The 26,175-nt window shown below is 38.0% G+C and overlaps 1 protein-coding gene across 1 annotated transcript; it reads left to right on the top strand.

The window, feature by feature from the left end:
- Positions 1–26,175, top strand: lrfn2b (leucine rich repeat and fibronectin type III domain containing 2b). Its single transcript, XM_062437336.1, has 2 exons — positions 1–1,391; positions 25,191–26,175. The coding sequence occupies exons 1-2, from the start codon at positions 1–3 to the stop codon at positions 26,173–26,175; spliced, it is 2,376 nt and encodes a 791-aa protein (XP_062293320.1).

Raw genomic sequence — 26,175 nt, forward strand, 5'->3', positions numbered from 1 at the left:
ATGTATGACTCTACCATGGACCACATCATCTACTGTCTGTTGGTCCTGGGAGCCACAGTGATGATCACCCATGCGTGCCCCAAGTACTGTGTATGCCAGAATCTGTCAGAGTCCTTGGGGACACTTTGTCCCTCCAAAGGCCTTCTTTTCGTGCCTCCAGACATTGAGCGCAGCACAGTCGAGTTGCGACTGGGAGGCAACTACATCCTCCGTATCACACAGCAGGATTTTGCTAATATGACCGACTTAGTGGACCTGACCCTCTCCAGAAACACTATCAGCTACATCCAGCCCTTCTCATTCGGTGACCTGGAAACGCTGCGCTCGCTTCACCTGGACAACAACCGATTAATGGAGCTTGGTCCTGATGACTTGCGAGGCTTGATAAACCTGCAGCACCTCATCGTCAACAACAACCAACTGGGACGCATCCATGACAAGTCCTTAGAGGACCTGGCACCTGCCTTGGAGGATCTGGACCTCTCCTACAACAACTTGATGTCTTTGCCCTGGGATTCAGTCCGCCAGATGATCAACCTGCACCAGCTCAGTCTGGACCACAACTTATTAGACTTTATTCCAGAGGGTACCTTCACTGACCTGGAAAGGCTGGCGAGACTGGACCTGACTTCTAACCGATTGCAGAAGCTACCCCCGGACCCCATCTTTGCCCGCGCCCAGGACTCAATGATCTTTACCACACCCTATGCTCCCCAGCTGTCACTGAGCATAGGTGGGAACCCACTGCACTGCAACTGTGAGATGCTGTGGCTGCGGAGACTTGAAAGAGACGACGACCTGGAAACTTGTGCCTCTCCACCTACACTGAAGGGGCGTTACTTTTGGAAAATAAAGGACGAGGAGTTTTTGTGTCAGCCACCTCTCATTACCCAGCACACCCACAGAATGCTGGTCTTGGAGGGCCAGACAGCCAGTCTAAGGTGCGAAGCTACTGGAGATCCGTCCCCTACGATCCACTGGATCTCCCCTGATGATCGGCTGCTTGGCAACACCTCCCGCACCGCAGTATTCAGCAATGGAACCTTGAGCATCACCATCACCACGTCCAAGGACTACGGAACCTTCACCTGCATTGCTGCTAATGTGGCCGGGGAGTCCACTGCCTCTGTGGAGGTGTCCATCGTCCAGCTCCCACACCTCAGCAACGGCACCGGGCAGCCAGCACAGCCAAAGTCCCGCCTCTCTGACATCACAGGTACCACCAGGATCAGCAAGGGGGCTCCCAAGAGCCAACCAGAGAAGGCTGTATCTGTCTCTGAGGTAACAGCTGTGTCAGCGCTTGTCAAGTGGATGGTTAGCAAGTCAGCACCCAAGGTGAAGATGTACCAGCTCCAGTACAACTGCTCTGATGATGAGGTTCTGATCTACAGGTAAACACTTGCTTATTTTTGTAGGAATTTTGAAATGTAGGCACAGTTTTGAATAGATCCAAATGGTACAGAATGTATTTTGTTGATTAATGATTGGTGATTAATGATCGGTTGATTAAACCTGCACTGATGCATCTAATCACTATGTGTAATGTGAAAGGGATTGCACAAAGTGATGAAAGAATTATCAAAGGCTCTGCAGTTCCCCTCAGCACTATGGAGGCAGCTGCACCTGGTTTTAGTGAAAAAACTATTGTAAACGTGCTGTGACAAATCTGGTAATTCTGAGGACCCAAAAGCGGGATGTTGAGACTGATCAGGTGAGGTTAAAAGACTACTTCAAAAACAAGGTCAGTAACAAATAGGCAGCCAGCAAAGACAAAAGGGAGCTGACAGGCAAGCGGAATCCTGACAGACAGGCAGAGAGAACGAGGACTGAAAAGAGAAGGCTATTAGACTAGAAACAATTTTGACTTGTCATAGTAGGAAAAGTGCAGATGTCACTTATGATGGCTAATGCTAACAAAAGGCTCTGTTCTATTCAAGCTTCCCAGTAAGCCGTGACAATATGACAGTGAGCATGAACCAGGGCCCTGAAACTGAAGCAGCTGCATGGAATTCAGCCATCATTAATTTTGTTATTTATGCTTGTGCTTTTCCTGCTGTCACACGTGAAAAATGTCTACTGTGAAGAAGGCTTATAGATAATCTGGCACATGAATGAAGCTGGAAGGCAGGGAGTGGCTAATTAGGGGGGTAAAGGGCAGGTGTGCAGGGAGAGTTGGGGACAACAGATAGGATGTCAACTGCAGACAAGGGCATAAAAATTAAAAATAAAGACTTAGACTGGATAATTAACAAATGCATGATAATTCAGACTGCCACAAATTCCATCAATTGCAAGCCCTCTGGATTAATGTTGCCAATGCATCAATGGACAGCAAAATAGTAATAATCCTTCTAATCAGTAAACAGAATATTAAACTCATCAATATATAACAACACGTCAACAACAACATGATACACAACTGGGTTACATCAGCCAAGTAGGCCTGTATGTGTGCACAGCAGCAACATGAGGAGATCAGTGTTCTCAATTCAATGTGAAACATTCAGCACATTGCATCAGTGGACAACACATGTTTTTTGTGTTTTATTGAAACAACAATGGCATACACCTTCAGGCAAACACCACATCATGCATAGAGTCTATCTATGCAGTTCAGAAAATAGTTACATATATGAGGAAATAAAGAATGTGGCATAATTACATGAAGACATAATTATTCAGTCAAATTTAAAGGGGTTAAAATTTGAAAATAAACGTATGAATGACTTGCAGACATTCTTTTTTGTGGACCCAGCATATCATATCTGCTTTTAATCCATTTTGAGAGAATATATTAGAGGATTATGGCAAAAATGTCTAAGTGGTGTAACCATAAAAACTTTGTACCAAATAATTCAACTTGCTTAAAAACACTAAATTGTCAATAAAACACCATATCAACTAGTCTGGCATGATCTTACATTATAACTTTTTATATTAAATAAAGGTAATGGAATACAATTGTTCTAAATAGTACATTTAATTCGGGGAATCATGTCAATCTGGAACCATTTCAACTCTTTTTTAAAAATGAAGTATGTATCATTCTTTTGTGGTTACACCATTTGACATTTTCAGGCGCATTCAGTCTCACTTTTGGTTAAAAAAAAAATGGTGCAAATAATCAATAATGCAAATATTTTTTAATGGCTCATCTTGCCAACCTTTATTTGTCACTGACTCATATACTTATTAGTCAGAGGTTTCTTAGAACAGTGTTTCATAGTGGTTTATAATTTATTGCTTTTTTATTATTTACTATCTTAAGTGATTTTAATAAAGATTTCAATTCTAGGAGGAAAGGTGCAATTTTAGGTGACGTTTATGAGGATTTTATGTTCATGAATAAAACATTTGGCTGACAAAATTAATCAGATATTCTGCAGTATTAATCCCTGAGTTATAGTAGCAGATGATATAATTTAGGTTAAAAGAATATGCAGAGTTGAGAGCTTCACAAAGGTGAGACTCCAGACCAGTCCAACATTTTTTGGACATTTCACATTCAAGAAACAGATGTGAGATTGTTGCTGTATGTTTACAAAAGGTGCAAGAGACATCAATATTCATGAATTTACCAATCAGATAATTAGTGGTGTATGTTTTATGTTGGATTTTGAAGTGTGTTTATTTAGCTTTGTTCGTAATACAGTACTTGTAAGGCAAAAGCTCTTTTCCAATTTATGTCTACAATTTTTGATCTCAAGAAAAACCTGCCTCTGGTTACAGTCTTATTCCTTCTTTGAAATGATTGGAGAAAGTGCTTATTGTTACACTTTTTATCTGTCAGTTCAATTCCATCCAACATCAGAGAATGCTGTGATATCTTTTTTTATCTATAACTTAAGTGGCTTTTCACAAGTTGAATTAACAACAAATAGTAAATAAAGTGCGGCCCCTTATCAGGAAAAACTATATGAAACTCGCCAAAATAAGACATTACATAAGCCTGTGTGTCTTTTCAATGCAAAACCTGCAAACATCACAAGCAAAGAACAGTTATAAAAACAGCATATTGCCTTACCTTCAGAAGTACTTACTCAGCAAAAAGTCCACTTCTCTTCCCTCTTCCTCACCACAAAGTCCTTTTTCCTACACAGCAGAAGATGTAGTAGCCCTGTTTGGTTGATTGACATTGCGGTTTTTAGCCTTACGAGTAAACCCCCCCCCCCCCTTTCTGAGCACTGCCAGGATCTCACTGGAAACTCGTAGATATATTTAGTTTTACACTACAGTGCACTGATCATAGCTATGACCCGAAAACCTGTGTGACATCCCTGGTCCAATTTGTTAATAGCAGTATTGCAAATATACAGTATTATATTATAATTCAATCATAATATATATTTAAACTGTTTTAAGCTCATGTCTTCTGGAGCCCTTAAACCTGTGCATTAAAGGAGCAGTGTATAGGGCCAAAAGTGGGCATTTCTTGAGTTTCACCGCCACTTTAGGGAGTAGGTGAGGGTTGGTTAAAATCTGCAACCTCACCTCTTGATGTCACTAAATCATGTATTGGAGCTTGGACACCTGGAAAATGGACAGAAAATTGGAAAAAAACAAACTATCAAATGTCAGTCAATAACTAGCTGGTGAACAGATTGGCACATTTATCAGGTAAATAATCAAATATCTTTCATAGGGGTTGGTGCAGACCAAACCAGAGCTAAAAGAAAAGTGAAAATTAGACTTACAATCATCAGGTGATCATAAAGATGACTCAAAGTGAATGCTAATGTTTCTGTGGCTGATTTACCATAACAACTATATAAGATTATAATGTATCAGTTGATGTGTTTTCAGCTTGTCCCCCTACCCCCAAGTGGTCAATTTATGTGGCTGTTATGCTCATAATTTGTTGTTTCACCTGCATTAAAAGGCATTTTTCACAGCAGGAATAGGAAACTGTCTGAAATAGCTTCAATCTGATTAGAAATCACAGCAGCTTCGTGCAATTTGCAAGTTGTCATAACAGCAGTGTCAATACTTTATACAGTACTAAATAGATCTTCATCACTGAAAGAAGAGGAAGGAATTGTATTGAGTTGAAAGGACAGGGAGAGGCTCATTATAAAACTACATAAACACAATGCTGTGCTTTGGAGATCTTAAACAAAGACGGATCAATTTTGGTCAAACATTTAATGATGCCTTTTTTAACATAGTGCAGTGTTCACAGAATCATCCAGTAACACTTCCCAGAGGAATGAGTATATTGCAGAGTTCTCTATAAAATTTCACACTGATGTTAGCAAACCCAAAGGAACCATCCATCACCTTACGCCTGTGTTGTCTTTCAAATTGCTTAACGGCAGCAAAAAACAACTCTTTTCCTTTCTTCAACACCTTTTCATCATCTGATGTCTCCCCCACTAAACACTGTGCTGTGTTAAGTTTGATTATGCTCAGTAGTCCAGAACCACAGGAATTTCAAAGCTTGGGAGGCATGGTGGGAGGCATGGTGGGAGGGGGGTTACTGTCAATCCAGCAGCATTTGACGGGGATGAAACTGTATAAAAAGAGGCTTTCTATTGGATTCTACTGCCACAGCCTCCAAAACGCAAGTGAAACCAGACAGAAAAAAATCCAATTACTTAATGCCATTTAAATCAGTTACTCCTCTCACAACTGTGGAAAGCAAGATATTTCCCGCTTTAGCCTCAGGGCTGCAGCCACCCATGTTTTTGCAATATTTCCCTCCATTATGAAGCATATTTTCTTGTTTCATGCCGATAATGGTATAGGAAGAATGGTTTTTCAGTTCAGCAATCAGTAATGTAATGAATTATATTGAGTCTTATTGTTATATATATACATTGATTAATCTATATAATCATGGAGAAAGATTATATAATATATCCACTATTCATTTATGTTAATTTTTTCAAATAGCATATGCACACCCAGTACTTAGAGAAATGACAGCTGTTGTAAAGTCATTCCCAGGGGCCTCATTTAAAAACACTGCATACATGCACATCAGGATTTGCAGAGTATGCTGCCTTCTATATATATATATCTTTTTTAAAAAGTGAGATGTGTAGAAAACAAACTTAATTGCAAACGTGCGTACTTTCACATTATGGACTACCGAAGAGAAAGACTGAGGTGGCAAAACAGTGAAATAAATGAGAATGTTCTGCCGGCACTTTCAATCTACTCTTTAAGCCCTGTGTCAAATTACAACGACTTGTAATAATAAGTTCCCAGAGGAACAGCCAGTCCCACCCTCATCATTTATGTGTGACTTCAATCTGAACACCATCTAGTTTCTGCTTTATTTTTGATGAGGTGGGAATATTTATGTCTTAATGCGACTGTGACTGACAATCATAAAGATAAAATGAGCCTACGGTGGTGGCTCAGAGTGAAGAATTAGTATTCTCATGTTCATATTTAACAATTTGCACACCTCAGAGTTTACCTCCAAAGTTAACATTCACTGTTAATGCAGGAAGTAGTTTGCCTTGTATGTAGTGAAGCAGACTGGTGTGGATGTTGGGGTTGTAGATGGATGTAGGTAAGGTAAGGTAAAGTAAGGTAAGGTCAGCTTAGCTTTATTGATCGCCCTTTGGGGATATTCAAAATTGACACAACAGTAGCCTTGTAAAGTGATAAAATAAAATAAACAATAAACAATCTCTAAAATAATCTGTAACCATATACATCTACAATATACAGTACATAAATTCCTCATACTATATACAAGTGTGCAATATTCCTGGGATTAAACAGTAAGGACAGCCTCAGTCTTATTAGTGGGAGTGAGAGGTACTGGGAGCTGTGGTGTTGTAGCATTCATGCATGAGAGCAGAGTCATGTTCCATCATAGACAGTAACATGATCATTTCCTAAACTTAACCAAGCATTTTATTTGCTGAAACTCCACCAAACCTCAACTACGATCTCTCCTGTTCTTTCATCTCACCATCATTATTATGCACAGATATTGTTGAAAGTAGAGCCAGACTGATGTATCAGTCAGCTGATATTATCGGCCGATATTGGCCAATCGCAGATATATCAGTATCGGCGTATATGTTGTCCAATATGCACCGATTTTTTAAAAGCTATATAGGCAGCGTTTGAAGTATATGTGATCCTAAATCAACTTTAATATATACATACGTATGGGTTTTTTTTATGGTTTACTGGCATCTGATGTCATTTTATACAATAAAGTTGATATTAAAGTGTAAAATATCCTACCTCCATAACATATCTTTATCACAAGTATTTGTAGCCACATTGCAAAAAATGTGTGTTTTATGGAATATTCGGTGTATATAAGATTATCGGCTGATATATCCATATCAGAATCTTTTTACTCCCCAATATCGGTATCGGCATCGGACCCAAAAATCCGGCATCGGTCAGGCCCTAGTTGAAAGTGAAAATAAATGTTATTGTAAATGAGTTGTAAAAAAATGACTTCCAGGAGCATCATGACATGCTGCCAAACATCTGAGGTAAGAGGTCCTAACTATGATCATGATGTTTGGTAGAGAAAGAGTTCAGTATGCTTGGAACAGCCTAGTGTTTTCATGTCTCAGGCAGGTTGAAAAGCCTGTCATCATAGTCTCTCTGCTGCTACATACACTGCTTCCCCCGCCTACACCAACAACTCTTTTTTTGTATTTCTTGTCTTGAAATGATAAATAATACAACTGAAGATAACAGCGCACATTTCAGACATTCTCTCTAGAACTCACAGTGTAGGAATCAGTTTTTCAAATGAAAAGTGACAGAAGGAATTGTATAAAGAATGGATAAAGTGAGGTTGAGAGAGAAGTTGAAAGCTTACCTACTTTCATACTGTAAAACACCTGGTCAATCACTGCAGAAAAAAGTGGGTGTGACTGTTGGATTGTCTGGAGGAAAGTTACATTAAATCTTGTAGAAAGGCTGCACTGATTCAGCAGATATCTGACACATTTACAGTCTTTTTAGCATCAAATTCCCTCTTAATGTTTCCTTGTTGAGCTGTGGTGGAAGTATAGTAACAAAAAGAGGGACTTTGGTACTAAAAACACTAACGTTGAAACATAGAAGACTTGATTTGACTCATTTGAACAGCTGAAGCTTCATATGAGCTTCAGATAAACTTTTAAATATGCTCAATATTCTTGAGCATCTCGACTCCCTGAGGATTGGAGTAGTATTCCTGAGGTTTAATGTGCAGATGATGTGACTGATGTGGAGGCTGTAGAATAAATAAACCAGGGTCAATAGAAAAACTGAACATTGCATTTCTTAAAGGTGCAGCGTTTAGGATTTAGTGCCATCTAGCTGTGAGGGTGCAGATTGCAGCCAACTGAAAAACACCCCTCTATATTCCAATATTTTTTCCCTAGGATGGCGAAATCATGGCCTGCACTACTCTACCCTAATATTTTACCCTAACCCATTTCACTCATCATGCCTAAAACTAAAGGCGATGAGTACTGGCCAATCAGAGGCAGAGAAGGACGGGTCATGACTTTGCCATCCTAGAAAAAAAAAATCAGTCCCCCTTACGAGCATAAAGAAGAACCTACAGTGGCCATGAAACACATGAAAGGCCCCCTCTCAAGCCAGTGTTAGGTTTGGCTGTTCTTGGCTAGAAACATGGTGGGCTTCATGGAAGAGGATCCACTCCCTAGATATAAAGGCTAATTTTTAACCTTTAACCCTGTAAAACCTGAGCCATCAAATAATTGCCAGAAAATTCTAATTCTTTGAAACTGGAGTGTTTATTAGGCCTTCTGACAAATAATTTAAAAAAATAACACTTTGCATATGAGTTTTGTTTTCAGGAAATTTTTTTGAACAAATAAAAACATTGAATACAACATTTTTAAGCCCTTGAAGGTCCTGCATGGAGCTCATATCAGCCACAATATGAAATGCAATAAGATAAAAGATTTGCAGATGATTGACGTTCTATACATGCTGTATCTAATTTGAAACACATATTTTCAACACGAATTGACGATAATCTTATGGTAAAAGCTACAAAATATTTAGTAATTCAACATTGCATCAATCTAATAACTATTCATGTCGAAGTATCAGAAACTCATCAGATGCCTCAAATATAAGGTCCAATGGTGGTTTATCTGAGCACTACATGTATCTGATCGTATACATCATGTTTGATGATGTAGAGCTCTCTAAAACTCATCTATCAAATGTGATTCACTTGGCATTACAGGGTTAAGGGTGTTTAAATATTTGTCTTAAGAACTTATAGTACATTTACACCTTCACATATTTCTATGTGAGGTTGGCAGATGTTTTGTAAAACTGCAAAACCTTTCACCCCCTTAAGCTGTAACAGAAAAAGAAAAGTCAAGTTCACAGTTAACTTCTGCTTGAATATTTTATTTAAATGCAGATGATTCACATGAAAAATGTTAAACTTCAAATGTGTCAAACTTGTGCCAAAAACTTAATATAACTTCAAGTACTCCCCATTTTTATGTGAAAGCAGAGGTTGACAGATGTTTTTGTAATACTGCAAAGGGCTTTCATCCCCTTCAGCTGTAACAGTCTGAGAAAATCAAATCAGCAGAGTCAAGTTCACTTTGAACTCCAGCTCGAATGGTTTCTGTGAGTGCGGAGATTGTTTACAAGGAATAGTTGAAACTTTTAGATGTGTCAAAAACAAGGCAATACCACTCTGACTAATCAGATGTGTTCATTTGGTTAAAGAGGACACAGAGTCTCCCAGTGCATGTTCTGGGGGGTCTGTGTGAAGTATTCCCTCTCAAGTGACACTTCTATTTAGTTTTACAAGGATAATAATTCAGCCAACAACTCAATTCACATTTTTAACGGAAATTTTAATAGGCTACGATCTTAAAAGTGACATATTTTAATATAAGATCAAGTCATGTCTTTTAAGTGCAAGATGTCACTCTTTAAAGGTGTGGAATCCATGTGATGTGGAAGTTCTCACAGCAGGTGGAGGCTGTGTGATATGTGACCTAGATTATTTCTACTGAGAGATTTGTTGGTAGAATTTTTTCATCCGGTCCAGAATTTGACCAAACTTGTCAATTCAGTTGCTATGGAGTAGATTCAAATGGATTCATCATCAAATTATCAACACAAAAATATAGTTTGACTAGCTATCAGGATAAATAACCAACTATGGTACACAATAGAAGATTATTCCAACCCTTGAGATAAGTTAAAAAAAAGTCATTTTTAGAAGGAGACCAGCTTTTGACTATTCAGCTGAAAACAGCAACATGATCACTTAAACTTTAAAAATTCCACCAACATGCAGGGTTGGAAAGGTTACTTTAAAAATGTATTTCAATACAATTACTAGTTACCTGTTAAAAAAAAGGTAGTCAGTAATGTAATCCAAGGCCACAATATTAACCCTCCTGTTTTACTCTGGTCAAATTTGACTCATTTTTTCATATCAGAAATATGGATTTATTTCAATTCATTGTGGTTCCATATAGATTCTTTGCAAGTATAATCATCATTACTTTCATTGAATTGGGTGATCATTTGTACTTTCTGTTTTATAAAACAGTCAAACCAGACCAGATCAATATTGACCCAAGAGACAAACAGTGTGATTAAGTGCAATTAATAATTGTTCCTTCTTTTTTTTAACTCAAAATGAACTATAATCTCATTTCAATGAGGCCTATTGGCCATAATTTCCAAAAAATAAGTGTAAAGTTAAAATGAAGTTGGCTAAAACAACGTCTAATACAGAATTGGGTGATAATTTAACACAAGTCAAAATTGACCCAGCAGGATAAAAGTTGCATGGTTGATGGGAAAACAACAAGAATTTTAAAGTAATGTAACTTGATTACTTTCCATTACTTTAGGATTACCGTAATACCCGATAAGGAAAAGTAAAGACATAGGGCATGCATTCAGTGCAAAATTGGTCACATTCTATGCAAAAAAGAATCACTGCAAAAATCTAATTCACAAAGACATAATTTAATTTTACTGCATATATTAGTAGTAGTATTTTGGTCCTTATTAACTATTTTCCAAAAAGAATGCACTTAAATAACAATAATAAATACATAACAATAAGCAATTAAATCAAAAGGAAAACAAAAATATATTACATTAATTTTAACTACATTTCACATTTTATTGTCTTCAGAAGTTTTACTCTTAATCACAATTGTTGACAAATTGAAGTCACTTTTTTGGTTTTTGTTTTAAATAAATGTTGGGCTCTTGGGAAAACATTCGGGGCTGCAGCCCCAAAATCCACCGTCTATCTCCGCCCCTTGTGCCATAGTTTGTGTTTGTTGTCATAGCTCACCATCATCCTGTCATTTCAAGCATCTGGTGTCACATGACCAACTTGATTGGCTTGATGTGGGTTGGATTTGAGACAGAATCCAAAGATCCACTGGTATTATTTCATTTTTTTGATGTGACTTTTGGGATCTAAATTTGACCTATCAAATTTGGGCAATGTGAATATTATTTGATTTAATATTAAAGTTGAATTTTTGATTCTGAATTTGTGAACACTGAAAAGTAAAAGTGAAAATTAAGATGCAAAAGCAAATAATTCAGTGCTAGAAATGAAATGGCTTTTTAAATGTAAAACTGATGTCTACTTAAAACGTCTAGACTTTGAACATGACACACATATGAGCTGCACCAACAGTTCTTAATGACGACTCAGGAATTTGCCTGATAAATTAAGATGCGAGCAAAAGCTTCACCAAATCTGCAGTGGAGTGATTCTAACAGAGCTTTGACATTGCCATGGGAATATCACTCCCTACATTTATAAAGGCAGTGTCTGTGCTGTGCATTGTTCTGAAAGCAGCTCCAACTGTGATTCATGAAAGCTGAAAAACCAGTAAAGTTGAATTCAGGAAAAGTCGAATGGAGGCGACTGTGTGTGTAAAAGTTTAGATAAGAATGGAAGTTTGGAAATAGGCCTGTAGCTGCTGGGATTCACACAACCTAATCATTTTAGCTGCTTCCTCACTGTTGTGCAAAAGAGGTACAGTAAGAGTTGTCAGCTGTTTCCTCTTCAAACACTGGAGCTGGAGGACAATGTTATCACTGCTCCACTTTCCATGATTGGCATATTGTGGCTTGAAATAACGGTTCTACGTGATCATTTATGTGTGAATCTGAAGGCCTGAGGGTGCACAGAGCTTCATAATTCAAAACCAGAACAGACTTTTAACAATGTGCCATTGTGAAGCTGAAAACACCTTTTCTTTCATTCCTGAAGAGTGTAGTATTTTGATATGTTCCAAAGTTTGTGAGTGAGGCACATTCACTGTTCTCTAGTAAAAAATATTGTTACTTTATTATTACGACTTCCCAGGTAAAATAAAAAAGTAGTACAATAGTGAGTTAACACAGTGTACAAGATTAGTAACAATACAATGCTAGCAGAGGTGGAAGAAGTATTCAGATCCTTTACCTAAGTTAAAGTACCATTACATCAATGTCAAAATACTACAATACAAGTTAAAGTCCTGTTACAGTAAAAGTACTGCAGTATTATGAGCGATGTAGTATGCAGTATTACAGTAAAGTACTGCAGTATTATGAGCGATGTAGTATGCAGTATTACAGTAAAAGTACTGCAGTATTATGAGTGATGTAGTTAAAGTATTACAGTAAAGTACTGCAGTATTATGAGTGATGTAGTATGCAGTATTACAGTAAAGTACTGCAGTATTATGAGTGATGTAGTATGCAGTATTACAGTAAAAGTACTGCAGTATTATGAGCGATGTAGTATGCAGTATTACAGTAAAGTACTGCAGTATTATGAGTGATGTAGTATGCAGTATTACAGTAAAAGTACTGCAGTATTATGAGCGATGTAGTATGCAGTATTACAGTAAAAGTACTGCAGTATTATGAGTGATGTAGTATGCAGTATTACAGTAAAAGTACTGCAGTATTATGAGCGATGTAGTATGCAGTATTACAGTAAAAGTACTGCAGTATTATGAGTGATGTAGTTAAAGTATTACAGTAAAGTACTGCAGTATTATGAGTGATGTAGTATGCAGTATTACAGTAAAAGTACTGCAGTATTATGAGTGATGTAGTATGCAGTATTACAGTAAAAGTACTGCAGTATTATGAGTGATGTAGTATGCAGTATTACAGTAAAAGTACTGCAGTATTATGAGCGATGTAGTATGCAGTATTACAGTAAAGTACTGCAGTATTATGAGTGATGTAGTATGCAGTATTATAGTAAAAGTACTGCAGTATTATGAGTGATGTAGTATGCAGTATTACAGTAAAAGTACTGCAGTATTATGAGTGATGTAGTATGCAGTATTACAGTAAAATAACTGCAGTATTATGAGCGATGTAGTATGCAGTATTACAGTAAAAGTACTGCAGTATTATGAGCGATGTAGTATGCAGTATTACAGTAAAAGTATTGCAGTATTATGAGTGATGTAGTATGCAGTATTACAGTAAAAGTACTGCAGTATTATGAGTGATGTAGTATGCAGTATTACAGTAAAAGTACTGCAGTATTATGAGTGATGTAGTATGCAGTATTACAGTAAAGTACTACAGTATTATGAGTGATGTAGTATGCAGTATTACAGTAAAAGTACTGCAGTATTATGAGTGATGTAGTATGCAGTATTACAGTAAAAGTACTGCAGTATTATGAGTGATGTAGTATGCTGTATTACAGTAAAGTACTACAGTATTATGAGTGATGTAGTATGCAGTATTACAGTAAAAGTACTGCAGTATTATGAGTGATGTAGTATGCAGTATTACAGTAAAAGTACTGCAGTATTATGAGTCATGTAGTATGCAGTATTACAGTAAAAGTACTGCAGTATTATGAGCGATGTAGTATGCGGTATTACAGTAAAAGTAGTGCAGTATTATGAGCGATGTAGTATGCAGTATTACAGTAAAAGTACTGCAGTATTATGAGTGATGTAGTATGCGGTATTACAGTAAAAGTACTGCAGTATTATGAGCGATGTAGTATGCGGTATTACAGTAAAAGTACTGCAGTATTATGAGCGATGTAGTATGCGGTATTACAGTAAAAGTACTGCAGTATTATGAGTGATGTAGTATGCGGTATTACAGTAAAGTACTGCAGTATTATGAGTGATGTAGTATGCAGTATTACAGTAAAAGTACTGCAGTATTATGAGTGATGTAGTATGCAGTATTACAGTAAAAGTACTGCAGTATTATGAGTGATGTAGTATGCAGTATTACAGTAAAAGTACTGCAGTATATGAGCGATGTAGTATGCAGTATTACAGTAAAGTACTGCAGTATTATGAGTGATGTAGTATGCAGTATTACAGTAAAAGTACTGCAGTATTATGAGTGATGTAGTATGCAGTATTACAGTAAAAGTACTGCAGTATTATGAGTGATGTAGTATGCAGTATTACAGTAAAATAACTGCAGTATTATGAGCGATGTAGTATGCAGTATTACAGTAAAAGTACTGCAGTATTATGAGCGATGTAGTATGCAGTATTACAGTAAAAGTATTGCAGTATTATGAGTGATGTAGTATGCAGTATTACAGTAAAGTACTACAGTATTATGAGTGATGTAGTATGCAGTATTACAGTAAAAGTACTGCAGTATTATGAGTGATGTAGTATGCAGTATTACAGTAAAAGTACTGCAGTATTATGAGTCATGTAGTATGCAGTATTACAGTAAAAGTACTGCAGTATTATGAGCGATGTAGTATGCGGTATTACAGTAAAAGTAGTGCAGTATTATGAGCGATGTAGTATGCAGTATTACAGTAAAAGTACTGCAGTATTATGAGTGATGTAGTATGCGGTATTACAGTAAAAGTACTGCAGTATTATGAGCGATGTAGTATGCGGTATTACAGTAAAAGTACTGCAGTATTATGAGCGATGTAGTATGCGGTATTACAGTAAAAGTACTGCAGTATTATGAGTGATGTAGTATGCGGTATTACAGTAAAGTACTGCAGTATTATGAGTGATGTAGTATGCAGTATTACAGTAAAAGTACTGCAGTATTATGAGTGATGTAGTATGCAGTATTACAGTAAAAGTACTGCAGTATTATGAGTGATGTAGTATGCAGTATTACAGTAAAAGTACTGCAGTATATGAGCGATGTAGTATGCAGTATTACAGTAAAGTACTGCAGTATTATGAGTGATGTAGTATGCAGTATTACAGTAAAAGTACTGCAGTATTATGAGTGATGTAGTATGCAGTATTACAGTAAAAGTACTGCAGTATTATGAGTGATGTAGTATGCAGTATTACAGTAAAAGTACTGCAGTATTATGAGCGATGTAGTATGCAGTATTACAGTAAAATAACTGCAGTATTATGAGCGATGTAGTATGCAGTATTACAGTAAAAGTACTGCAGTATTATGAGCGATGTAGTATGCAGTATTACAGTAAAAGTACTGCAGTATTATGAGCGATGTAGTATGCAGTATTACAGTAAAAGTATTGCAGTATTATGAGCGATGTAGTATGCAGTATTACAGTAAAAGTACTGCAGTATTATGAGCGATGTAGTATGCAGTATTACAGTAAAAGTACTGCAGTATTATGAGCGATGTAGTATGCAGTATTACAGTAAAAGTACTACAGTATTATGAGTGATGTAGTATGCAGTATTACAGTAAAGTACTGCAGTATTATGAGTGATGTAGTATGCAGTATTACAGTAAAGTACTGCAGTATTATGAGTGATGTAGTATGCAGTATTACAGTAAAGTACTGCAGTATTATGAGTGATGTAGTATGCAGTATTACAGTAAAAGTACTGCAGTATTATGAGTGATGTAGTATGCAGTATTACAGTAAAAGTACTGCAGTATTATGAGTGATGTAGTATGCAGTATTACAGTAAAAGTACTGCAGTATTATGAGTGATGTAGTATGCAGTATTACAGTAAAAGTACTGCAGTATTATGAGCGATGTAGTATGCAATATGACAGTAAAGTACTGCAGTATTATGAGTGATGTAGTATGCAGTATTACAGTAAAAGTACTGCAGTATTATGAGTGATGTAGTATGTAGTATTACAGTAAAAGTACTGCAGTATTATGAGCGATGTAGTATGCAGTATTACAGTAAAGTACTGCAGTATTATGAGTGATGTAGTATGTAGTATTACAGTAAAAGTACTGCAGTATTATGAGCGATGTAGTATGCAATATGACAGTAAAGTACTGCAGTATTATGAGTGATGTAGTATGCAGTATTACAGTAAAAGTACTGCAGTATTATGAGCGATGTAGTATGCAGTATTACAGTAAAGTACTGCAGTATTATGAGTGATGTAGTATGTAGTATTACAGTAAAAGTACTGCAGTATTATGAGTGATGTAGTATGCAGTATTACAGTAAAGTACTGCAGTATTATGAGTGATGTAGTATGCAGTATTACAGTAAAGTACTGCAGTATTATGAGTGATGTAGTATGCAGTATTACAGTAAAAGTACTGCAGTATTATGAGTGATGTAGTATGCAGTATTACAGTAAAGTACTGCAGTATTATGAGCGATGTAGTATGCAGTATTACAGTAAAAGTACTGCAGTATTATGAGTGATGTAGTATGCAGTATTACAGTAAAGTACTGCAGTATTATGAGTGATGTAGTATGCAATATTACAGTAAAAGTACTGCAGTATTATGAGTGATGTAGTATGCAGTATTACAGTAAAGTACTGCAGTATTATGAGTGATGTAGTATGCAGTATTACAGTAAAAGTACTGCAGTATTATGAGTGATGTAGTATGCAATATTACAGTAAAGTACTGCAGTATTATGAGTGATGTAGTATGCAGTATTACAGTAAAAGTGCTACAGTACTATGAGCGATGTAGTATGCAATATTACAGTAAAGTACTGCAGTATTATGAGTGATGTAGTATGCAGTATTACAGTAAAAGTACTGCAGTATTATGAGTGATGTAGTATGCAATATTACAGTAAAGTACTGCAGTATTATGAGTGATGTAGTATGCAGTATTACAGTAAAATAACTGCAGTATTATGAGCGATGTAGTATGCAGTATTACAGTAAAAGTACTGCAGTATTATGAGCGATGTAGTATGCAGTATTACAGTAAAAGTATTGCAGTATTATGAGTGATGTAGTATGCAGTATTACAGTAAAAGTACTGCAGTATTATGAGTGATGTAGTATGCAGTATTACAGTAAAAGTACTGCAGTATTATGAGTGATGTAGTATGCAGTATTACAGTAAAAGTACTGCAGTATTATGAGTGATGTAGTATGCAGTATTACAGTAAAAGTACTGCAGTATTATGAGTGATGTAGTATGCAGTATTACAGTAAAGTACTGCAGTATTATGAGTGATGTAGTATGCAGTATTACAGTCAAAGTACTGCAGTATTATGAGTGATGTAGTATGCAGTATTACAGTAAAGTACTGCAGTATTATGAGTGATGTAGTATGCAGTATTACAGTAAAAGTACTGCAGTATTATGAGTGATGTAGTATGCAGTATAACAGTAAAGTACTGCAGTATTATGAGTGATGTAGTATGCAGTATTACAGTAAAGTACTGCAGTATTATGAGTGATGTAGTATGCAGTATTACAGTAAAAGTACTGCAGTATTATGAGCGATGTAGTATGCAGTATTAGAGTAAAAGTACTGCAATATTATGAGTGATACTTTAATAAAAAATACACTGAGTTTTTTTTTAAAGTTACAGAAGTACACGTGACAACATATGTAACTCACTTCTGAGATAAGATATAAAAATGAACCATCTATTTCCTGCTCATAGAGAGGTGCTTCATGGTCATCATACTGAGCTGAGAGGCCATAAAAAGAGGGATGCTCCTTTATGTGCTATGATAATGGAAGTTACATGTCAGCCTCAGTCTATCAGGGATATTTCAGTGAAATTGCAACACCTTCTCAGAGCTATAAGAACATAATGGCTGAAGTGTCACATGTGGTGAGATGATCCTCTGTGGAGATGTATGTATGAAAAGCTCCTGATGACACCATTACTGCTTATTAGCTGGGCCTAAAAGCCTTTAGGAGTTATAGCTCCTATACTAGAAAAACATACAGTATTGTATTGATCACTACTCAATAACAGCATCATACTAGGTCATTTAGTATGAGCTTCCTTTGTCGATATGGGTGACTGATCGGGAGTTAGAGGAATGTACTATCTGTGCACTTCAACTAGCAGCGATAAATATACGGCAATCACTTCCAAGTATGCATATTTCATATCTTAATAGTTTTAATGGTTGAAAAAAGCACTAACTAGCAGCAAGCATGTAGTGGATGGCTCTAGCTTTAAACATTTAAAATAAAAAGCACTTATGATTGTTATCTCATCAGTGTGTCAGTGAGTTGTAACTTTACCACCATATGGACTCGCATGTGTTTTAAATGGAGACATGAAAGTTCAAAAAACACTACAAATAGGATCAGCCTGAATCATCATCATGGCTAAATGCATGGGGATCTACATGTCGAAGCTGTAGATGGTTCTCCATTTAGTATGTATCCCTGCATGAGAGGTAGTAGCAAGTAGAAGTATGTAATTTTATGAATTGCAAAATATACATGCTGCATTCTTTTTTATATAGAGTGAAATGATTCCGATTTTTTTAGGAACCTATATGAATTGGATGATACTTTGTACTTTATGCTTTATTATATACAGTCAAACCAAACTGGGTCAGTATAGACAGGTGTGATTACGAGCTGCCATGCAAATATGTGAAATAGTTTCAAAACAGCTTCCTGACTAAACTTTGACCGGTCTGTGATTATCCATCTACATATTTTCCACTGATCTTAAATTTAGCTCAAATAACACGTATGTATATATATATGACCTAACACTTCCTGGCTATCACCACTTCCAACTACTTCCATCTGGCAGGCGATACAGGACAATTCAGTCACACTCTACAAGACTGAAAAACAGCTTCTTCCTCCAAGCTGTTAAACTAATGAACACGGCCTGATCCCCTCATTCCACTCACACTTACTGGAGTGTGCATGGCCTACTGTTACAACAAGAATTGCTGCTGTTTGCACCTTTTTATATTGCATGTTGCACTTTATTGCTCTTATATATTATCAATTATTTATGTCGTAAATTGTTTTTAATTGCCTTAAATGTTGTTATGGCTCAGGGAGTGCTATCTAAATTCTGTTATATTGTTGTCTGACCTTCAATATGATGACAATGAAGCTACTACACATGTACATGCATGCATATATATATTTGAAATGTACAGTAGACCTAAATGCAGTATATATAAAGTTTTTACATATATTGACAAACAATTCCGTTGTAACAATTCAGCTAGAATGTCTCAGGCAATTAGCTGTAATGCAGATAAGAAAAGTTCCATTTAGTGAGTTACAAACATGCTTAGGTCAGAAAGGTTTGTTACTTCATAATTGAATCCATTTTTACATCAGTGACAAGAGTCAGACCTTCATTATAGACCTTAAAAGGCTTTTGGACAGGTGTATTGTTTAACCACGTTACTCCAGCAGTGTTTGGATGAGTCATCTTTCATTAACGTCACAAGTCAGAATAACCCTGGCTCTCTTTGTCATCGTCTTCATTTCTCTGTAATAACAGAGTTTCTTCTGATAGAGTTTGAGATTAATTTTGTGGGATTGCTTGTAGAGGAAGTGCATTTTCTGTTTCACAAAAGCAAAATAGGTCACGACTTCAATTTAGCTGAAAATGAGCTTTTGTCATTTTGGGTTTGTCAGCGTTGGGTCAGAACAGTGTAAGAGGATCAAGAATGAACTCTTAGTACGTCAACAAATCTTTCTCAGACATCATCTTAACATCATTTGGCTGTGCAGTAAAAGAAAGAAATGAAAAGACCTTTCAGCTTCTTCTGTTGCCTCAAAAAAAAAGAAAAGAAAAATCAATGACTTCAGCTTTGCTTATTGAAGTTATTGTGACATTTTAATTTCAACCTACTTTTGAGTTTCACGCTATGACAGGAAACACTTGGCTTCATGTTTAGCTGTTGCTTTTGAACCCCTCTTGTGATAGTTGTGTACTTGCATCTGTGCCGTGACTCTCTTTTAAGAGAGCCAGATACATGGGTCAGTAAGAAATAGGGGTTGGCAAGATGAGCAATTCATAAATATCTTTAAAAAATAGTTTAGAAAGAAGCATCAGGTTTGTTAAAATGTACATTTTGTGTTTTTGTTGCTTTTATGTCATTTGAAATGACATTTGCACCACTTTTTTTAACCAAAAGTAAGACTGAATGCTCCTGAAAATGTCAAATGGTGTAACCACAAAAATGTGAATGGTTCCTGATTGACATGATTTCCCAGATTAAATGTAATATTTAGAACAATTGTATTCCATTACCTTTATTTAATATAAAAAAATATAATGTAAGATCATGCCAAACTAGTTGATATGGTGTTTTATTGAGATTTAGTGTTTTTAAACAAGTTGAATTATTTGGTACAACGTTTTTTATGGTTACACCACTTAGACATTTTTGACATAATTCTCTAATATATTCTCTCAAAATGGATTAAAAGCAGAAATTTGATGCTGGGTCCACAAAAAAAGAATATGTGCAAGTTATTCATACGTTTATTTTCACATTTCAACCCCTTTAAATTTGACTAAACCACATGGACACAAAACAATGTCATTGACCCACATGAAGGCTGCAGGTATGTGTTATCACAGTCAGGCAAACCACAGCAGCCCTGAGGTGCCACTGTTTTTTTGTTTTTTTAACACAACATCCTCTTCCTAATGCCTTCATCCATTACAGTTAGATAGAAAGGATGTTTTATCGCAACCAAGAGATATTCAAGGGTATGGACTCAGACACAGAAAAATGTCATGGCCCATTAATCCCATACTACACAGCTACTACTATACAGAGAGTGAGGAGCAGCCAGTGAGAGGCCATTAGGGATTTTTTTGCTTATATAAGCATAATCAAATTTCCCAGCAGCACCCCAATGTTTAGGCAGAATCAATGGGCCAAGAGACCATTTGGCATGACCTTGTTTGTCCAGAGAGAAAAGCCTCAAGGAATCAATAGAGATAATGAATAATGTTTCAACAATTCTTTGCAGCTGGAAAAAAAAAGAGAAAAAAAGTCATAGTTTAATAGTTGTGGACAGGGAAGATGCAGCCTGAAGTGATGATTTATTTGTTTTGTCAGCTCTTTCTTTGAACTGAGAAAATATGTGTAGAATATTAAAACTGTAACTGACAAATCTCTCGCAAAGCCTAAAGAAGCCTAAGCCTCCGTCCTCCGTCTCTTCTCCCACTCTCCTATTCTCCCTCTCTCTCTCTCTCTCTCCTGCTTTCACTCTGATTATTGCCGTGGCCTCACACCATCGTCAGGAACTAAAGCGGGCCACTCGACAAATTGCCTTTCGCAGCCTGAAGGGGGAGGAAAAAACTTTTATCTCGCCATGATAAGCATGGGCATAGGTTCCTGTGGACTTAGGCTTCATTCCTATGAATTAAAATGAATTAGGCCGTTGACGCAGACAACCTGAAATCAATTAGAGCCAGACACAGGAGCGAGCAGCACACAGCCGTAGCGTCACTCGGCTTCGCTCCCAATCCCAGGCAGCCAATTATAATCGTGTAATGAAGTGTAGCACAAGTTGTCTGAGAAGCAGAACTTTTTATTGGGGAGCGGCTTCTTTTTGTTTGAGCTCTGGTGACTAATTGGGAAACATCTCAACCAGGGCGACGTTGAGAAGGTTTTTGGTTTTGAACCCATCTATGATCTTCGTTGCATGTCAGATGAATGTCTTCTCGGTGGAGAGCGTGGGAGGAATTTGGACGAGCAAACAAATGTAGGACTGAAAGTGCAGCTCGTACTTGATCATGTTGATGTCATGTGACAGATATCTGCAGCTTAACTCAAAAGATCTTCTCAACATCAATATTTATATTTATTTATTTATCTGCTTGATTATTTAGAAGGGACAGTGGCACATTGACCAACGCTGACATTTTATACCAACAATGTTAATGTGCTGGGGTTAGTAAAACAGCCAGTGGCAGATTTAGATACAGGCGACATGAGCAGCCGCCCACACGGCGCACACACCAAAAAACACAACACAAATTTGGTGTACGGAGTTGGTTAAACCCCTCTTAAATCAATCAGCAACAGAAATTCAGAGTTATAGGCAGGATTCCTCAGATTAATGTTGGATAGGCCCAATGCCATAGGTTTAGAAAAACAGTGGAAACGAGTAGAGGTTCTAAAAGGGAAGAATGTGTCCTAACAAACCTTAAACTGACAATACAACCCAAAAGACTGCCATTCATGTGTATGTCTGAGTAGATTTGAACCATATATTAAAATATATTAAAGAGCCCCTCCAGACATGTATTAAGACACATACATACGTTTAACTCGGAAACTAGACGTCTCCTACTTCACTGTAAAGTACATTCTCGGTGTTTGTGCACTGGACCAGCCTCGTGACAGTGACAGTAACTTTTTCAACTTTTGCCGCTGATAACAGGAACACACACACACACACACTCAAAAGCCGCCTCGTGTCACTGCACACCTGCCTCCAGCATCTATGTGACATTATCTGTGACAGCCGCCGCGTCTCCTGCATGTTAACAGGTGATACGCAGACTCTGCAGATTGTGAAGTGGAGTGCTTTGGTTGTCTGATAATGAGAGTGGAAGAGTCCAAGCTGATTTCTAGAGGGGTTGAAGAAGGCTGAACCATGTGTGGTAGAAGTAAGATGATAGTCTTTTAAAATTCCCAAATGATGAAAATTATGATTGTTAATTGTAAATCTGTACATGAATAATATATTGCATGTATATATGTCTTTTAAAAAAAAGTATTACAATGCCAAAATTTTCCAGTAGTGCAGCCGTATATGAAATTATCGCCTTCTCAGCTGAAATCTAACTTTAATGGCCTTGATTGTTTCATTAGTAATCTTTAGATCACAGGAGAGAATCTGTGTTCAAAATTAAAAAGATGCTATACAATAGTATTTGAATTCACGTTGATTCTGTGATATTTACATTCAAATATCCATTATTACAGGCTTCAATATTAAGAAGAAAAAAAGCCATTAATCATGATTAATCATAGCAAATTGTGCAATTAATTAGTTAATTTTGTTTTTAATTGATCAGCAGCCCCAGTTTAATCATAATAATATCAACTCATTAGCACACAGCAAACAGCCAGTGGAGGAACACTGGTTGGTTTCTTGGGCTCGAGGAAAAATATAATGAAGCTGCTGTGTGCATTGTACCAGATGGTTATTTAAGGCATTGGGAGTGGATTTAATAGGGGGTCCACAGCTGTTTACTTGTTTAGTTTTTTGCCCCACAATTTACAATGGGGTTAATCCAGCCATGCCCTAGATTTTTCTGTTTTTCTTGGGGCAAAAATATATAATAAAAATGATTAAAGCTGCAAACAGCAATGAATGGGCTGTGGTGCAGTCTGTTGACATAGACGTGTTCAGGGCGGGACCTTCATCATGTGTGAGAAATTTGGGACAGATTGAACAATGCATGTTGGTGTTATAAGGACTTCCTGTTTTATGGCGAAACCTCGAAATTTGCTGCACTGCCACGCCCACCAGGTCTAACGGAGGCGAAAGAGTTTTGAAAAATGTTCATGTTTAAGGTCTTAAAATGAGTAGATTTGAAGTCGGTTGGATGAAATCTCTAGAAGGAGTTCGTAGTGGGCGTGGAAATGGCGAAAATGGCGCCAAAAATTGAAAATTGAAATAAAAATGGCTGACTTCCTGTTGGACTTAGGGTATGCGTCCATGAGACTTTTTTGTGCGTCTGAACATCATACACATGCATAGCGAATTTCTTTCATCTACAGCAATCTGGAGCAAGTAGCTCAATTTTTTAATTGGCCTAGCTGGTGCCGTTAAGCCATTTTGACACGCCCATTTCCGCAAACCATAAAATATCACATTTTTCACCATGTCACGTGTGCAAATTTACCCAGTTTTCAGGAATGTTTAAGCCACCAAAAATGTGTTCATTTTGGAAGAACAAGAATGAGAAAAATCATTCCTTCAGATACAATAGGGCCTTTGCACTCTGTATATGAGCTAATATGAAACTGACAAATCATCTGTAACAGCTAACAATCAAGTGATTTTGAAAAGTGGAAAACATTGGCAGTTTCCTGGCAGAGAGATAAAAGCTGACATAATCTACTTTGCCTGCTACAACAGAATATTTGTACTATCTTTGCTATTTAACTTTTGTAGGCATGTTAGCTTCATATCAGCTCTACCATACAACCTACAGGTTAGATGACCAGGTTCTCTGCAGGGGGGGAAACTGTTGGCCTGGAAAAGAATGAGTAATATCATTTAAAGAGCAGGTGTGAGTGTAACTGCAAGAATACAACCTCCACAGTCCTCTGCTGGCAGCTGAGCAGCTTGCCTCAGGCAGTTGTAGAAGCTTGCTGTCTTTCTCTGGGGCATCTCCATGTCTTGATGCTAGTTGTTGAAGCAGGAGGGAACATACACACACACCTGCTCATACAGCATTACAGCTTACATCTCAGAGCTTATTAGCCCAACTACTGACACACTCCCCTGTGTTATTCCTACCACTAGGACGCCTGACGTTTCCCACAGGACCAAACCCATCGTGGATCAGCCCATACAACACGTGCTTCACTTACCAGTCTTTCGTGCGTTTCCTTGGCTTTTCTGCTTATTTATTTATCACCGCTCTAGAGCTCCACTATCAAATGGACCCTCTGTTCACTGCAGTAAGACAGATGGCTCTTCTAGATAAAGCCAATTACTGTTGGCTGTCTGTTAACAGCAGCAACCACAGAGACTTAGCAGCAGAGAGAAACTCCCGGGGAATGCAAATGGAAATCCTGGCTCTCCTTTAATGAAAAATTGCATGGTGAACAGAGCTCGCATTACCGACTGCAGCAGCGAATTTAGTCTCCGTGTGCCGAAATTACATGTGTATTCTCTTTAGATGCTGATGGCTCAATCATTTACAGCATTTACTGCATGAGTGCTTGAAGTTTTTACAGCTGCCTCTGTCATTAAAAGAGATATCAGCCCAGGCTATTACACAGAAGAAGACCTCTTTATCTTAATACAGTCATTAACCTGCAGGTCTTAATTGTTTTTTCTCTGTCTTTGTTAAGGATGATCCCGGCCTCCAGCAAAGCTTTCTTGGTGACAAATCTGGTGTCGGGGACTCGCTACGATCTGTGTGTGCTGGCCGCCTGGGACGACACAGCCACTACGCTCACGGCCACCAATGTTGTGGGCTGCACTCATTTCTTCACGCAGGACGACTACGCTCAGTGCCAGTCCCTGCCCAGCCAGCTGCTGGGAGGCACCATGATCCTGGTGGTGGGAGGCATCATCGTGGCCACGCTGCTAGTGTTCATCGTCATCCTCATGGTGCGCTACAAAGCTACTGATACAGACGCTCCAGTGGGGAAGCTGACCAGCGTCAGCGACACGCACTCTCAGACTAACGGGGGTCAGCTCGGGCAAAATGGACAACTCATGCCCCAGTCTCAACCTCAACCGCAGCTGGAACCCAAGGTCAAGGCCAAAGTGACATTGCAGGACGAGGTGGTGGAATTCAAATGTGGCTCCCTCCAGAGCAGCCTCACCTCCTCCTCCTCTTCCTCAGGCTCCATGGCCGGGGGCTCGTACAGCCCAAACAGCACACTTGCCAGCATTTGGAGGTCAGCTCCCTCCAAGCCCCGGTCCAACCTGGACCACCTCCTCGGGGCCTTCTCCTCACTGGAGCTACGGGGGGCGCAGGGCCGAGACACGGGAGCCTCCAGCAGCGCCTCAACGACGGTAGCCAAGCCTCACACAGATAGGGAGCCGCTGCTGGGCCGGACACTGGACTCCAGCCTCAGCCGGCTCCTCATGCTACCTCTGGACAACAAGCCAAGGAGGAGCCAGTCCTTTGACATGGGAGATGTAACAACAGGCGCTGGCGCCGCTCAGCTGTGCAACAAACCGCGCAGGATCAGCAGTATCTGGACTAAGAGGAGCCTGTCTGTAAATGGCATGCTGCTGCAGTGCGAGGAGGAGGGGGACACGGGAGGGAGCAAGGGCACAATAGACAGCACTAGCAATGACTGGGTGATGGAGAGTACTGTCTAG

The sequence above is a fragment of the Scomber scombrus genome, chromosome 17, assembly GCF_963691925.1.
Source record: "Scomber scombrus chromosome 17, fScoSco1.1, whole genome shotgun sequence".
Classification (NCBI taxonomy): domain Eukaryota; kingdom Metazoa; phylum Chordata; class Actinopteri; order Scombriformes; family Scombridae; genus Scomber; species Scomber scombrus.

What these genes read in the sequence shown, in the direction of transcription:
- lrfn2b (XM_062437336.1), top strand. Translation starts at nt 1, where the DNA reads ATGTATGACTCTACCATGGACCACATCATCTACTGTCTGTTGGTCCTG. An exon ending in GATGAGGTTCTGATCTACAG is followed by an intron (nt 1,392 to 25,190) that starts GTAAACACTTGC and finishes GTCTTTGTTAAG; the next exon opens with GATGATCCCGGCCTCCAGCA.